The sequence below is a fragment of the Bison bison genome, unplaced genomic scaffold (assembly GCF_000754665.1).
Source record: "Bison bison bison isolate TAMUID 2011002044 unplaced genomic scaffold, Bison_UMD1.0 scf7180017864456, whole genome shotgun sequence".
Lineage (NCBI taxonomy): Eukaryota > Metazoa > Chordata > Mammalia > Artiodactyla > Bovidae > Bison > Bison bison.
The window spans coordinates 8770173-8784310 of NW_011495018.1; the positions used below are offsets into that span (position 1 = coordinate 8770173).

At 44.9% G+C, this 14138-nt stretch overlaps 2 protein-coding genes across 2 annotated transcripts in view; one reads left to right on the forward strand and one right to left on the reverse strand.

Moving 5' to 3' along the window:
* The first annotated feature begins 5746 nt into the window (after nt 1–5746).
* On the forward strand, nt 5747–8315 carry LOC105002543 (protein FAM24B-like). Its single transcript, XM_010859185.1, has 3 exons — nt 5747–5960; nt 6753–6873; nt 7984–8315. Exons 1-3 carry the CDS (start codon nt 5879–5881, stop codon nt 8165–8167), a joined length of 387 nt encoding a protein of 128 aa, XP_010857487.1. The 5' UTR covers nt 5747–5878; the 3' UTR covers nt 8168–8315.
* A 4465-nt stretch (nt 8316–12780) lies between these two features.
* The window catches only part of LOC105002761 (deleted in malignant brain tumors 1 protein-like), an 87545-nt gene continuing 86187 nt past the window's right edge, over nt 12781–14138 (reverse strand). The window contains 1 exon segment of the mRNA XM_010859578.1: nt 12781–13072. Coding sequence (XP_010857880.1) covers nt 12781–13072 — 292 coding nt within the window.

Sequence of the window (14138 nt, forward strand, 5' to 3'; positions counted from 1 at the left end):
AGGGAAATAGATGGGGAAACAGTGGAAACAGTGTCAGACTTTATTTTTCTGGGCTCCCAAATCACTACAGATGGTGACTGCAGCCATGAAATTAAAAGACGCTTACTCCTTGGAAGGAAAGTTATGACCAACCTAGATAGCATATTGAAAAGCAGAGACATTACTTTGCCAACAAAGGTCTGTCTAGTCAAGGCTATGGTTTCTCCTGTGGTCATGTATGGATGTGAGAGTTGGACTGTGAAGAAGGCTGAGCACTGAAGAACTGATGCTTTTGAACTGTGGTGTTGGAGAAGACTCTTGACAGTCCCTTGGACTGCAAGGAGATCCAACCAGTCCATTCTGAAGGAGATCAGCCCTGAGCTTTCTTTGGAAGGAATGATGCTAAAGCTGAAACTCCAGTACTTTGGCCACCTCATGCGAAGAGTTGACTCATTGGAAAAGACTCTGATGCTGGGAGGGATTGGGGGCAGGAGGAGAAGGGGACGACAGAGGATGAGATGGCTGGATGGCATCACTGACTTGATGGACATGCGCCTGAGTGAACTCCGGGAGTTGGTGATGGACAGGGAGGCCTGGCGTGCTGCGATTCATGGGGTCGCAAAAAGTCGGACACGACTGAGCGACTGATCTGATCTGATCTGATCTGAACATGGGAGGCAGGCCGGATGGGAATCAGTGAAGATTTTACAGAGAAGACGGTGTTTTAGTGAAGCTTTGCAGGATTAGTATTTCAGCAGATAGAGGAGACTAGCGAGCCATCTGGCCAAGGCTCAGGCATGAAGATACATTGGGTGTGGAGAAATACAGCGGGAAAGTGGCTTTCATCATTAAATAGAGGGTTGATTTCAAAATCCTACATGTTCCGGTAAGATGGAGTAGATGTACCTTTCCTTCAGTCAGTTCAGTCACTCAGTTGTGTCCAACTCTGCGACTCCATGAACTGCAGCATGCCAGGCTTCCCAACTCCCAAGCCTTGCTCAAAGACATGTACATCGAGTTGGTGATGCCATCCAACCATCTCATCCTCTGTTGTCCCCTTCTCCTCCTGCCTTCAATCTTTCCCAGTATCAAGGTGTTTTCCAGTGAGTCAATTCTTTGCATCAGGTGGCCAACGTATTGGAGTTTCAGCTTTAACATCTGTCCTTCCAATGAATATTCAGGACTGATTTCCTTTAGGATGGACTGGTTGGATCTCCTTGCTGTCCAAGGGACTCTCAAGAGTCTCCTCCAACACCACAGTTCAAAAGCATCAATTCTTTGGCGCTCAGCTTTCTTTATAGTCCAACTCTCACATCCACACATGGAAAAACCATAGCCTTGACTAGAGGGACCCTTGGTACTCTGTATGCTATGATTCTCTGATTTTACCTGCCTCTTGGCTTTTTTGGCAAACGTCTTTGCTTTTTAATATGTTGTCTAGTTACGTTATGTTTTGTATTAACTGTGCAACTAAACCCTGAACGTGTAAAGCAAGACTCTGAAAGATGGAGAGAAGAAAACAGACTAGCTAGATTCAAGGAAACCTAGTGGTGAGTCCCCTGGATTTTGTTTTTTCCTCACATTTCCAGACTTGGATCTGAAGAAGCTGGCAACCTACAAATACCACAGGGGGCAGACAAAAAAGCCCAACAAAAGCCTATGTTTCTATCCAAAGGAGTAGGAAACAGGCAGCCTAAAAAGACAGTATTCCAGCCAAATATCACAGAAAAAACCATGACCTTACTCTTCCCTGTCTCCCCACTACTCCCCTCTCCGAGCAGAGACTTCGTGGAGAAACTAGACTTCCATTCCACCAGGCTGTAAAGAGATTTCCCAAGCCCCTCTCTCCAGGTTAGTGCCAGTGAAGGCTGAGTAGAGCTGAGACTTTCATCCCTGCTGCTGCTGCTGCTGCTGAGTCACTTCAGTCGTGTCTGACTCTGTGCGACCCCATAGATGGCAGCCCATGAGGCTCTGCCATCCCTGGGACTCTCCAGGCAAGAACACTGGAGTGGGTTGCCATTTCCTTCTCCAATGCATGAAAGTGAAAAGTGAAAGTGAAGTCGCTCAGTCGTGTCTGACTCTTTGCGACCCCATGGACTGTAGCCTACCAGGCCCCTCTGTCCATGGGATTTTCCAGGCAAGAGTACTGGAGTGGGTTGCCATTGCTTTCATCCCTAGGTAGTAAGTAACACCTCTTCCTATTCTCTGTGGTGTCAGTGGAGACCTTGGGAACTCTGGACTCCCACACTCACCTGGTAGATATGAAACACTATTCCACCTAACTGCTGGGGTGATATCAGAGGGAGCCTAGAGGAAATTCAGGATTTTTATTATCTCCCAGCAGTAACAAAGACACCTCCACAATGGTGTCATTGGAGACCAAAAGCATGAGGGATTTTTTTTCAGTGTTCACCATAAGAACCTAATTGATCTCTTAGAGATAAAACTCACGAAAGTGTGCCCCCGTCCACTAAAACCAAAACTGAGACCTCAGGGGGAATGTTTTTTTTTTCTTTTTTCTTAAGTTAGTCCTCATTGATTCTCCAGCAATTCCTCAATTACTATTTAAGTGTTACTACCCGTTGCTGGTCCCAGCAGTGGCTTCTGCTCCTGGTACTCTGTATGCTATGATTCTCTGATTTTACCTGCCTCTTAGCTTTTTTGGGGAGTGAAGTAAGTGAAAGTCACTCAGTCATGTCTGACTCTTTGTGACCCCATGGACTGAATTCTCCAGGCCAGAATACTGGAGTACGTAGCCTTTCCTTTCTCCAGGGGATCTTCCCAATCCAGGGATCAAACCCAGGTCTCCTGCATTCCAGGTGGATTCTTGACCAGCTGAGCCACAAGGGAAGCCCTTGGGGAGGAGAGGTGGCTATTTTCCCTGTGACTTCAATTCTCTTGTTTACTTAGGAAGACTTGGTGTTCAATTTGTTCTGATTTTTTTCTTGTTTTGAGGATGACAGTTCCCAAACTCTTTACGTTTTGGAGTGGAAATTGGAAGTTCATTTAGTTTATTTTTTCTTTCTGTTCCTCAGACTGGATGGGTAATCTCAATTGACCTATCTTCAAGTCTACTAGTTCTTCCTTCTGCCTGCTCAAATCATTTGTTGAACCCCTCCAGTGAATTTTTCTTTTTTTCATATTCTCATACTTTCCTTTAGTTCTTTAGAAGTGGTGTGTTTTAGACATGTTTAAAATAGCTGATTTAAAGTCTTTGTCAAGCAGAGCCAACACCTGGGCTTCTTCAGGGAAAGTTTTTATTGATTTCTTGCCTCCTCCTCATTTTATGGGCCATACTTTCCTCTTTCTTTGCACGTCTTGCCTTTTATTGAAAAATGCACATTTAAAATAACATAGAGTTCCCTGATGGCCTAGTGGTTAGGATTCCAGGCTTTTATCACATGGCCTGGGTTCGGTCCCTGGTTAGGGAACGGAGATCCCACAGGTCACATGCTGTGTCCCCCCTACTCCCCCAAAAGCAAGATAAAACACTGTAATACAATATGGCAACTCTGGAAATCAGGTTCTTCCCATTTTCCAAGTTTTGTTATACTTGTTTAGTGACTTTTCTCAACTAATTCTGTATAAAGTCAGTATTCTTTGTCATGTGTGAACACTGAAGTCTTTATTGATTAGCTTAATAGGCAGCTAATGATTGGACAGGTGAAGTCACTCAGTCATATCTGACTCCTTGTGACCCCATGGACTGTAGCCTGTCAGGCTCCTCTGTCAATGGAATTTTCCAAGCAAGGATACTGGAGTGGGTTGTCATTTCCTTCTCCAGGGAATCTTCCCAACCCAGGAATCGACCCCAGGTCTCCTGCACTGCAGGCAGCCTCTTTACCATCTGAGCCACCAGCATCCAGTGTACTGCCCAGTCTTTCATGAGGGGCTCTGTGTGCATACTGGGGCATGCCTTCAGTAGTATCAGCCAAGAAGTTGAAAACTGCTTTTACCTTTAATTTCCTGCTTGGAAAAAGGTCAGCTGGGATATAATACACAGGGCCATCTCATGTCTTTCTGGAGAATACTCATAACTCTGCATGCACACAGCTCTACATATGTGCACAGCCTTTAGATTTGTTCAAAACCTCTATGGATCTAATTCACCAGTTTTTCCATAAAGAAGGCTAAGCACCAAAGAATTGATGCTTTCAAATGTGGTGCTGGTGAAGACTCTTGAATATCCCTTGGACTGTAAGAAGATCAAACCAGTCAATCCTAAAGGAAATCAACCCTGAATGTTCATTGGAAAGACTTTTGCTGAAGCTGAAGCTCCAATAGTTTGACTACCTAATGCAAAGAGCCAACTCATTGGAAAAGACCCTGATGCTGGGAAAGACTGAAGACAGGAGGAGAAGGGGATGACAGAGGATGAGATCACTGACTCAATGGACATGAGTATGAGCAAACTCCGGGAGACTGGAGGACAGAGGAGCCTGGCATGCTACAGTCCATAGGATCACAAAGAGTCAGACATGACTTTGCAACTGACCAACAACAATCATTTGCCCCAAATATTATCCACTGCTCAGAGAGCCAGGAAGTGAAAACTTTTTGCCGAAAGTTCTGTGAGAAGACTTCTTGCACTGAGTGGACTCCAAGTTGGGTCAAATACAGATAGCTTTTGCAAGCGAGGTCTTTCAGAAAAACAGCAGATGAGTCAGATAATGACAGTTCTTGAGAATGAGGCTTTGAAAGAGCTCTACTTCTATTCTGCTCCATCTGGTTGGCTGCATTGGAATCAGGGCTGTTGAAAATAAGGCTTCCATGGAGCTGGAGAATGAACAATGAAACAGTGCCACAAAGCATGCAAGTGTGCTATTCATACTGAAATTCAGTTCTTAAATATTCCTTGAGCTGCTGAAAGCTTATAGTTAGTATTCAGAGTCAGAAAAACCTGATTCTGACAATTTTTTTTTGGTCAGATTTTCATTGCTTTTATAAAGGAGAGAATTTTCAGAGATCTTATGCCACCATTTTTGGTGATAACTCCCTTGCTGTTTGTAACCTCATAAAGGATTTGGCCAGAGCAACAAGGACTAACCCTTTGTAGTTAAATTCTTTCATTTAATGGAACCAGCTTTGTTGATGTGAGTACCTTGAAATCATAGAACCCCGATTTAAAAGATATCCTGATATTCAAATTGCTTTTTGAAATCTTTTTGTCTTAACCATGAAGTATGATAATATTCTGAAGTCAGTGAACCTATGCTTGCTAAGTTGTTTCAGTCATGTTCAACTCTTTGTGACTCCATGGACCGTAGCCTACCAGGCTCCTCTGTCCATGGGATTCTCCAGGCAAGAATACTGGAGTGGGTTGCTGTGCCCTCCTCCAGTGAACTTATATCTGAATCCTACTAAGTGGCTACAAGTATATACTTAAGTGGCTACAAGTATATACTACTTCCTCGTGTTGCTAAAACAGAGTCTAAGTAGCCTTCTATAATTGTACTTTTAGAAATATTGACCATTTTTAGATATTAGCCTCCCCACATCACTGTCTTTTTATTATATTGAACCCCCAGATTTGCTTTTGATTAACAGTCAAACCTTAAAAAAGTCCTCTGAGAGAAACAGAACCTGAAAATGTGATTTTGAAATGAAATGATTTAAAATAGTATTTGGGCATTTACATGTCCATTGGTACCACAAAAATCTGAACATGGGATGGAATTCAGAACTCCATGAAAGAGAGCTGATGTCCAAAGAGTTGATGTCACACAGCTTATGGCCTGATTGGCACGGAAGTTGGAGCTGGACAGTTGACTCTCCATTCTGCTCTGGTGGAGGCTGCACTTCTAAAAGCGAGCTCTTCAAACTTACATCTCACTTACTCCTAACAGGGACAGTTAGAATTTTCTTTCTCAAATTAAAGGTTTGAGAAATCCCTGATAAGATGTACTGTTCCCTCAAGTTTATTTTAATTGCAATTTTTTTTTACTGTCAGCCTTCATCCAGCTTTGACGACTTAGATTCTCGTAAGTATGCTTTGGCAGTTGGATGGTTTCATTCTCTCTTCTGGGTCATTTTATCCCATTTTAAGGGCATAAATAAACTGATTAATAGATAAATAGATTAAATAAATAGATTAAATAGATATAATAACATAGATTTAATAACATAAAATTTTATGTTATTTAATAGCATAAATAGATTAAATAAACTGCTTATTCCACATAACTTGGACTTCCTGGAAAGATTTAGGGTTTAGGAGAAAATTGGCAGTTGTCAGAGGGAGAATGGAAAAACTTCCTTTTCCTGAAACACATATCTCTTACAAAAGAGATGAGTATATTCTTAGGATTAATGAACATAACATTTAAAGAAAGTTGTTCCCTTAATAATTGCTGTCGGCGATTTTTAAGCCTAATGTACAGCAGGGGTTTAATTCTGACTCTAAAAGTGAGCAGAGGTGACTCTGAAAGTGAACCTGGAGGCCCAGATGTTTGGAAGTAAAACCATTTGCTCCAGTGTAGGCAGGTTATTTACAGCTGCACTTTACTGCATGTGAAAGAGAGAAAAAGATTCTTCCCACTGTCTTTCCTTCCTTCTCTCTGGACTTTGTGTTTCAGTCCCATCTCACTTAGAAATGAACCTTTCTCCCCATCTCTGGGCCCACTTATGGTCCTGGGCACCCCGCTAGGGAGACTCATTTGTGCTTTACAAGCGTAGGGTTCATTCTTCTTCCACTGAAGGAAGCATATTGTGGTTGCTAAGTGACTGTGGGGAGGGAAGCCAGGTTCACTGCTTGCCTGTACTTCTCTGCCTAGATAAAAGCTCCAAAGTTAACGCGATAATTATGTTCTGCATTGGTGGCGCTATCCTGTTGGCCATGCTCGTTCTGATGGCCGTTGTCATCTGTCTTTACTACAAAGTAGCCAACGCACTGAAGTGAGTGATGTGGGTAAGAGGGGCTAACACCCCCTCACATGGGATCCTGGGGCTCCGTGCTTGAGCAGGGTCATCCCTGGCCCTCTGGCCACACCCTGGGCGAGGTCAGGAACAGTGGGAGAGTTTGAGAGGATCATGGCGGGGAGGGTAGAATCTGGCTTTCTACCCCTTCTGGTCTGGGGCTGTGAGCTCACAAGGAGAATGTTCTCAGCTGCTGGGTCTGTGCTGCTTTGCCGTCCCTTGCCCTCCCCTACCCTCAGCAGGTTGATTCCATAGGATTGCAGACTGAAGATGGCGTGACTGAGTCTGCCTCTGCTCACTCGGAGGATGGGCTGAGCTGATGTTCCCCCCACCTGAGTTGGGGAGCTCTCAGCAGATCCTTGGCTCTGGGCACAGTGGGATGGGCCTGTAGGACCCTGGGGAAGCTGAGTTGTGTGAAGATCCTGGGGTTTGCCTCACCAGGGAGTGTAGATCTGAAAAGGGAGCGTTAAATTTGGGGGCAAGGAGCCTTCAAATATGGGTGAGACTGGTTGTCAGAAGCAGTGGTGTTCCCACGCATTAACGTTCCAAGGAGGCAGCATGTTTGTTGAACAGAGTCCTGCCTCAAGCTTTGAATGACCTGGTTTTTATTTCCAGCTCCTCCTCTACTTGTATGTGTTTGATCAAGGCACTGTGCTTCTCCATGTCTCAGATTCTTTATGTGATAAGTGGGGAGAATACAAAAAAAAAAAAGCAGCAGCCATGTTCCCATTCTAGGGAAGTTCAGCCTGTGAGCAGGATGGTAACCCCCAGCACCCGGGGGCGGCGGACTCGGCACCCTCCCGGGTTGTGCTCTGCACTTGGCGGACCTGCAGTGATCACCTGGGTGACCTGCACTTGCAGCTCACTCTCCCTCATTTGCTGGAACCTCATCTTACGTTTCTGGCACTCTTAGGAGAGGAAGGGGTTGGACAGGAACTTGGGATGAGGGCAAAGCTGCTTTCATCTCGGGCTGGTGTCATGGGTTTGATTGGTTCCAGGCCCAAATTCTCCAGATCCCCCTGACAGTTGTAACAGGTGGACCAAGAAGAAAAATTCTAATCCTATGCTCTGTGTATGTCTTTTCTTAAGCATGCCAAAGGTACCTGTTTGTTTGGCCTTAAAAAATAATCCAGCCACGGTCAACCCGGACAAGGTCAGTGCGGCCCTCACCACTGGGTCTTATCCCAGCCTCCAGTGCTGTGACGAATGTAACTTGTATCCCGGCTTCGATGCCCTGCCTCCGTGCTGCTGTAATGTAAACGAGGGGCTCTGACTTGGGTGGGTACAAATATCTTCATGAACAATATTTCTTTCTTAGTAGAGTCTTTTATTATTCAAGTCAAGTTTTATACTGTTTCCATTATATCATGTACTATATACCATATTTATGTGCTTTTGAATAAATGCAATATTGAAAATAACCCTCTCTGCCTCCAGTATTGTTGTTGTTGTTAGTTGGAAAAGTACTTACATTTGTGTCTTACCTACTTTGGGACTTGGGGCAGTTAGCTTATCATGTTATATTGCAATATAAGGAGAGTTAAGAGTAGAAAATACATCTATATATACAACCCCAGGGGAAAAAAAAATAGATGTTAGAGTGTTTCCAGTTTCAGACTCTGCTGTAAACTTCCCGTGCCTGAGCCCTTCTCCTTCTACCGGCTTCCTTCACTCTCACCCAGCTTGCTGTGCCGTGGACAATGTTACATGGCCAGGAGGGAACCGCCATTCATCCCAGAGGGTATTAGGCAGGCGGGGTTTCTCTGGGTGGAGGGCGCCTAATTTGTGTAACGATGGGGTTGAACTCTGTGGTGTCAAAAGGACATTTTAAAAACCTGAGATGCCTCCTCCTGCTATCCTCCAAATCTTCAGAAGCCGATTTTCCTTCTTTTTGTATCAGTGTTAACACTGATTTTTGCTGACTCGGCTGTTTCAGTATCTTTAACTGCAGACAGTGTCTTTAACCTCCTGTGAAGGTTAAAGAAGTGGTGAAGAGTGGTAAAGAGTGGTGAAGCCCAGATCCTTCTGGTCTCAGCAACAGGCAGGAGGATGCACCCCTCTTCGTTCCTGCTCGGGCTGCTCCTTTCTGTCCCTGCTCTTTCCTCTGAGCCTCTGAAACCGCCTTCCAACCCCAGACTCTCTGTTTGTAACCAGAGTTTGTCCTTTCCCTCATTAGCACAACCTTTGCTTAGTCAGCATCCCATGTTTTACTCAAGGAATTAACTACTAACAAGTGGTTGGTTACCTACTAAAAAGGATGAAAAAGGAAAACAGGAAATAATGAGAAATAACTACTACCTCTAGGCTCACAGGGAGAAAGCGATGGTAGAACTAAGCATTTGGAAGAGGTCGCCTCCTGGCGGAGAGGCATTCATCTAGCTGAGGCTTGGCTGAGGAAGGTCATTCAGCACTTTAGAGCCAGCAGGGTGAGCTGCTCTCACACAGTAGCCCTTGGAGCGGCCAAGAAGCTGCCTGGAGGGTGACATGAGTGTCCCCAGTGTCAGTAAGGGTTTCGAGAGGCAAATTCAAGCCTGCACCTTCCCTGGAGCCTGCCCCAAACCTGCCAGCTGGAAGTGACGAGTCCTTCTTGAGTGTCCCTGGAGCACTTCCTCTCCTGGCATCTACTACTTCCTGCCTCATCTTAGGAGTTCAAGTGCACTTGGATTTTCTCTTGTCACCAGCAAGCCCCTGAGCATCAGTGCAATTTCCCTCTGAGCCCCACTCAGTGGTCAGCACAGTGCCCAGAACCCGGGAGGCCCTGTGCAAGTGTGTTCCAAATGTGGGGCGTACACCCTAAGTCCAGGCATTGCAGGGTCCTTGAGGGAGGCAGGATGGAGTAAGGGGTTCTTTGAGACACCCCTCTGGTGGGCAGTAGGAACAGAACATAACAGAGAGGCTTTAGAACCGGGCAGACTTGGTTCAAAACCAACTGTGCCTTTCACAAGCTCGTGCCACTGCAGAAGTTGCTTAGCCTCTCTGAGCCTCAGTTTCCTTAATGTAAAATGGGAGGGAGGGCCGCCTAACCAGCAGCCACTTTCCTGATGCCCAAAGGCTTTCTCTTTACTCCTACGGATGAGTATACAGTGTGCCAGGGGACACACCATGGAGATAAAGGCAAACAAGTCCTGTCCTTAGGTGCCCGATTGAATTCCAGGTCCAAATCAAAACAGATTCCCCCCATTTTCTTGTTAATAGTTTCATGTAGATCTTCCAAATACTTCCCCAGGTGGCCACGCAGGTCAGTCTCCTCTGCATTCCTTCATACATCTTAAACGCAGCTACTGGCAAGATCTTTTCTAATGTGAAAAGAACTTAACTAGGTTGGGGAAATCAAATTAAGTATTTACAAGCAGCACTTGAAAACTGTCTGGTTACTGGCCCATCAACCATTCTATCAGGAACTGATATCAGGAACTGACTGAACACCTGCTGATGGCCATGCAAGAGGGGTATTCAGAAATGCATCAGGTGTAATAGCGTAATACTGTGAAACCTGTCAAATATTGTGACCCACTAGAGAGTGTAAAATCCCATCACAAGGAATTATTGAAAAAAAACAAACTCGTTTGTAGTGGAGTGATTGAACTATATACTATGCACGATTAGCATATAATATATATATATATCAAAGCTATTTTTCTATAGTTTTAGCAGCCTCAAAGGAGTGTCTCAGACCTGCTGGGTGGAGCTGAAAATCCAGGCTCCACCTGACTCGAGGGTGCAGGGGGGTCCTCATTGCCCAGCTCTTTACTCTGCTTTCTCTGATAGCACCCTGGGGAGGGGAGGGGAGGAGAGGGGAGAGGGTAGGTAAGGGGCACGGAGAGCAGGTGGAAGTCCAGGCTCCCCACTTCACCTTTGCTGGCTAGGCAAGGGGTGGGGCCACAGTTTCACCCGTGGAGCAAGTAAGTTATGGCCTCAGAGTTTTCTAGAACTGCCCGGCTGCCTCTTTGTTGGTTCTTTGGCTAGAGAGAGCAGGCTTCTCTCAGGCCATTTTTGTCTGTATTAATTGGAGCTTCCGGTTTGTACCTTTGTTCTTGTTAAGTGCATTTTGATCCGTTCGACATGAGGTGCTGAACAGTAGCCGTGGTTTTCAAACTTCATCATTCCTAAGAATCACCTGAGTGCTTTTGGAAAGAGCAGCTTCCTGGGTCCCATTCCCTGAACTCCACCCAGAGTACTGAACTGGAAGTTCACTGGAGCCGTATTTATTTATTTATTTATGTTTAATTCATTTCTGTATTTACTTGGCTGTGCCAGGTCTTAGCTGGGCATGCGGGAACTTTAGTTGCAGCACGTGAACTCTTAGTCGTGGCACGTGGGATCTAGTTCCCTGACCGAGGATTGAACCCAGGGCCCCTGCCTTGGGAGGGTGGAGTGTTAGCCACTGGACCACCAGGGAAGTCCCTTATTTATTTATTCTTGAAAATTCAGTGCATTAATTGTCAACACTTTTCACATTAGGGATTTGCTAAAGGCCATAAGGTGCTAATTTTGGAGGCTCTTAGCCTTTCTCTGCAAGATTTAGATAAGTACAGTTAATGGGCAGGCGAACTTTTAAAAGTGGAAACTCTAGCAGCTCTTGGTAATCTGGAAAAACTTTTTTTTTTTTTTTAATTTGAAGCACTTGCACAAAATAGATGCCAGATGCTAAAATCACTGTTTCATGTGACTGAGGATGAAGCTACTTGTGAGAGATAATTAACTTTGGATATAAAGATGCTATCTTCATCAAACTGACCATTAATTACACATCAACTTCTACTATGTATCCGCAGGGAACTTACTTTTACCAAGATGGTTTTTAGTGAAGGGCGTGTTTGCAGTGAAACTGACATGTCTCACTTTAGAGGCAATGTCCCTCCTCCAGTCACTTATCAGATTTTTATCTCTCAGGAATTTGGGGTTCACTTCCGGGCCCCATCAAACCCTGCCCTCCTCCCTGAGGGACTTGACAATAGTGTATATCCCCTGGACTTGAGAGCTCATGTGTTAAATACTGTTACTAAATATGTCTTGAAAAACAAGAGAAAAAAAGTCTGTTTCTTTAAAGACAACTTTGAGGGCACTGAACCTAATGCAGAATTCTTCCTGTTCAGATATAATGAGAGATTAGATTACGTGGGTGCTGCCCTTCTTTTCAGGGAGGATTTGGGACTATGCTAATCTTTCTTTGTCTGCTTTTCAGGTTTCCTGTAAGGCTTTGAAGATCTGGGAAACAGACTAAGCACGTGGTACCCCACAGAGCAGTCCCCAAGGGTTCCTGTGATTGTTGCTCAGGCTCTCATTTGCAAGCTTAACCCAAGCTCAACAAAGCCAAGGCCCAATTTGTTTTCTTCGAAACAGACAAATAAAGCTCATTTTGTGTAAACGACAATGAGTAAATGACATTTGATTCAACTGACCAATGCCTATATTTAAAAAAAAAAAAAGCAATGATTTTCTGATAGACACTTAGTTTATTCTTCACAGGGCCCTTGGCAAGATCTGAAAATAAATTCTCACACAACCAGGGTGACAGAAACAAAAAGATCCAACTACTAGCATCTAAACATTAAGGAGCCAAAAATACCTTTAAGTGCAGTGTGGTATCAAGAGATAACTTTCTTTATGACATGTTGTACAGTTTAAGACAGTGATCAAGTTCTTGATAGTGAAGAATTATAAAATGCAAGACTCCTAGCTGCAAAGACAGCAATTGCCTTAGAAATTTGGTAGTCAGACAAGATTTACTTAGCAATCAACCTCGAAGAGAACCTCGAAGAGAACCTCTTTAGCCCTTTTATCTGTCTCTATGAGGACGACCTCAGATTTATCCAACATTATTTTGCTGAGCAGAAATAGAATTTGCTTCTAATTTCTAACAGGTTGATGTGGAACTCGGAGAAATCACCCATGAGTCTTTCTCTGATCAGTTCCTTTGTGGATCTCCAGTGGTCCCACCATTTGGAAATGCTCAGTCTGCTCTTCTGTGGCCTTCCTGGGGCCTGTGGCCCTCTTACTTCGCCCTGCACAGCCCTGGGAGCAGCGGGAGGAGTGGTCCGCCACTTTGCAGATGGTGACCTTACACTGCAGATAGATCACGTCATAGCTGGTGAGAATGCTGAAGATGTTGAACTTGAATTGGGCTACATTCTTTTGCCGGGAGTGCAGGTTGATATAAGTATTGTCTTTGATGCACCTGATGGGAAGAAAAACCCCAGGTCAAGAGGATTAACTTAAAGCACGCTGTTGTTTGCTGTTTGGTCGCTCAGTCGTGTGGACTCTTTTTGACCCCAGGGACTGCAGCCTGCCCGGCTCCTCTGTCCATGCAATTTTTCAGGTGGGAATACTGGAGCGGGTTGCCATTTCCTACACCAGGGGATCTTCCTGACCCAGAGATCAAACCTGCATCTCTTTTGTCTCCTGCATTGGCAGCTGGATTCTTTACCACTGTGCCACCTGGGAAGCACCAATTTAAAGCATGGTGTGGATTAATTCTGGCTCAAATAATTGGGCTTGGACACAAACCTCTGAATTCCTCCCACTACCCACTCTTTCTTTCTTTTATGAAAAAAATGGTAGTGGTTCCTCCCACTACCCACTCTTTCTTTCTTTTATGAAAAAAATGAGATGGTTGGATGACATCACCGACTCGATGGACATGAGTTCGAGCAAGCTCTGGGAGTTGGTGATGCACAGGGAAGCCTGGCATGCTGCACTCCATGGGGTCACAAAAAGTTGGTCACGACTGAGTGACTGAACTGAACTAAACTGATGAGAGGAAAAAAACCACCATTCCTAGCCAGAAACAGAAAGGCACTGTAAAACATAACAGAAAAACAAAACAAAGTAAATGCTAGCCAGAACTATTACCTACTCTATTTTTTCAAAAGGGTAGATTAAAGCTGGTAGCTATATTATTCAAGGGGCTTCCTTGGTAGCTCAGCTGGTAAAGAGTCCACCTGCAATGCAGGAGATCCAGTTCAATTCCTGGGCTGGGAAGATCCCCTGGAGAAGGGATAGGCTACCCACTCCAGTATTCTTGGGCTTTTCTGGTGGTTCAGACGGTAAAGAATCCTCCTGCAATGCAGGAGATCTGGGTTTGATCCCTGGGTTGGAAAGATTCCCTGGAGGAGGGCATGGCAACCCACTCCAGTATTCCTGCTTGGAGAATCCCCATGGATAGAGGAGCTGGTCGGGCTATGGTCCATGGGGTCGCAAAGAGTCGGACACGATTGAGCAACTAAGCACTGCTGCTGCTGCTG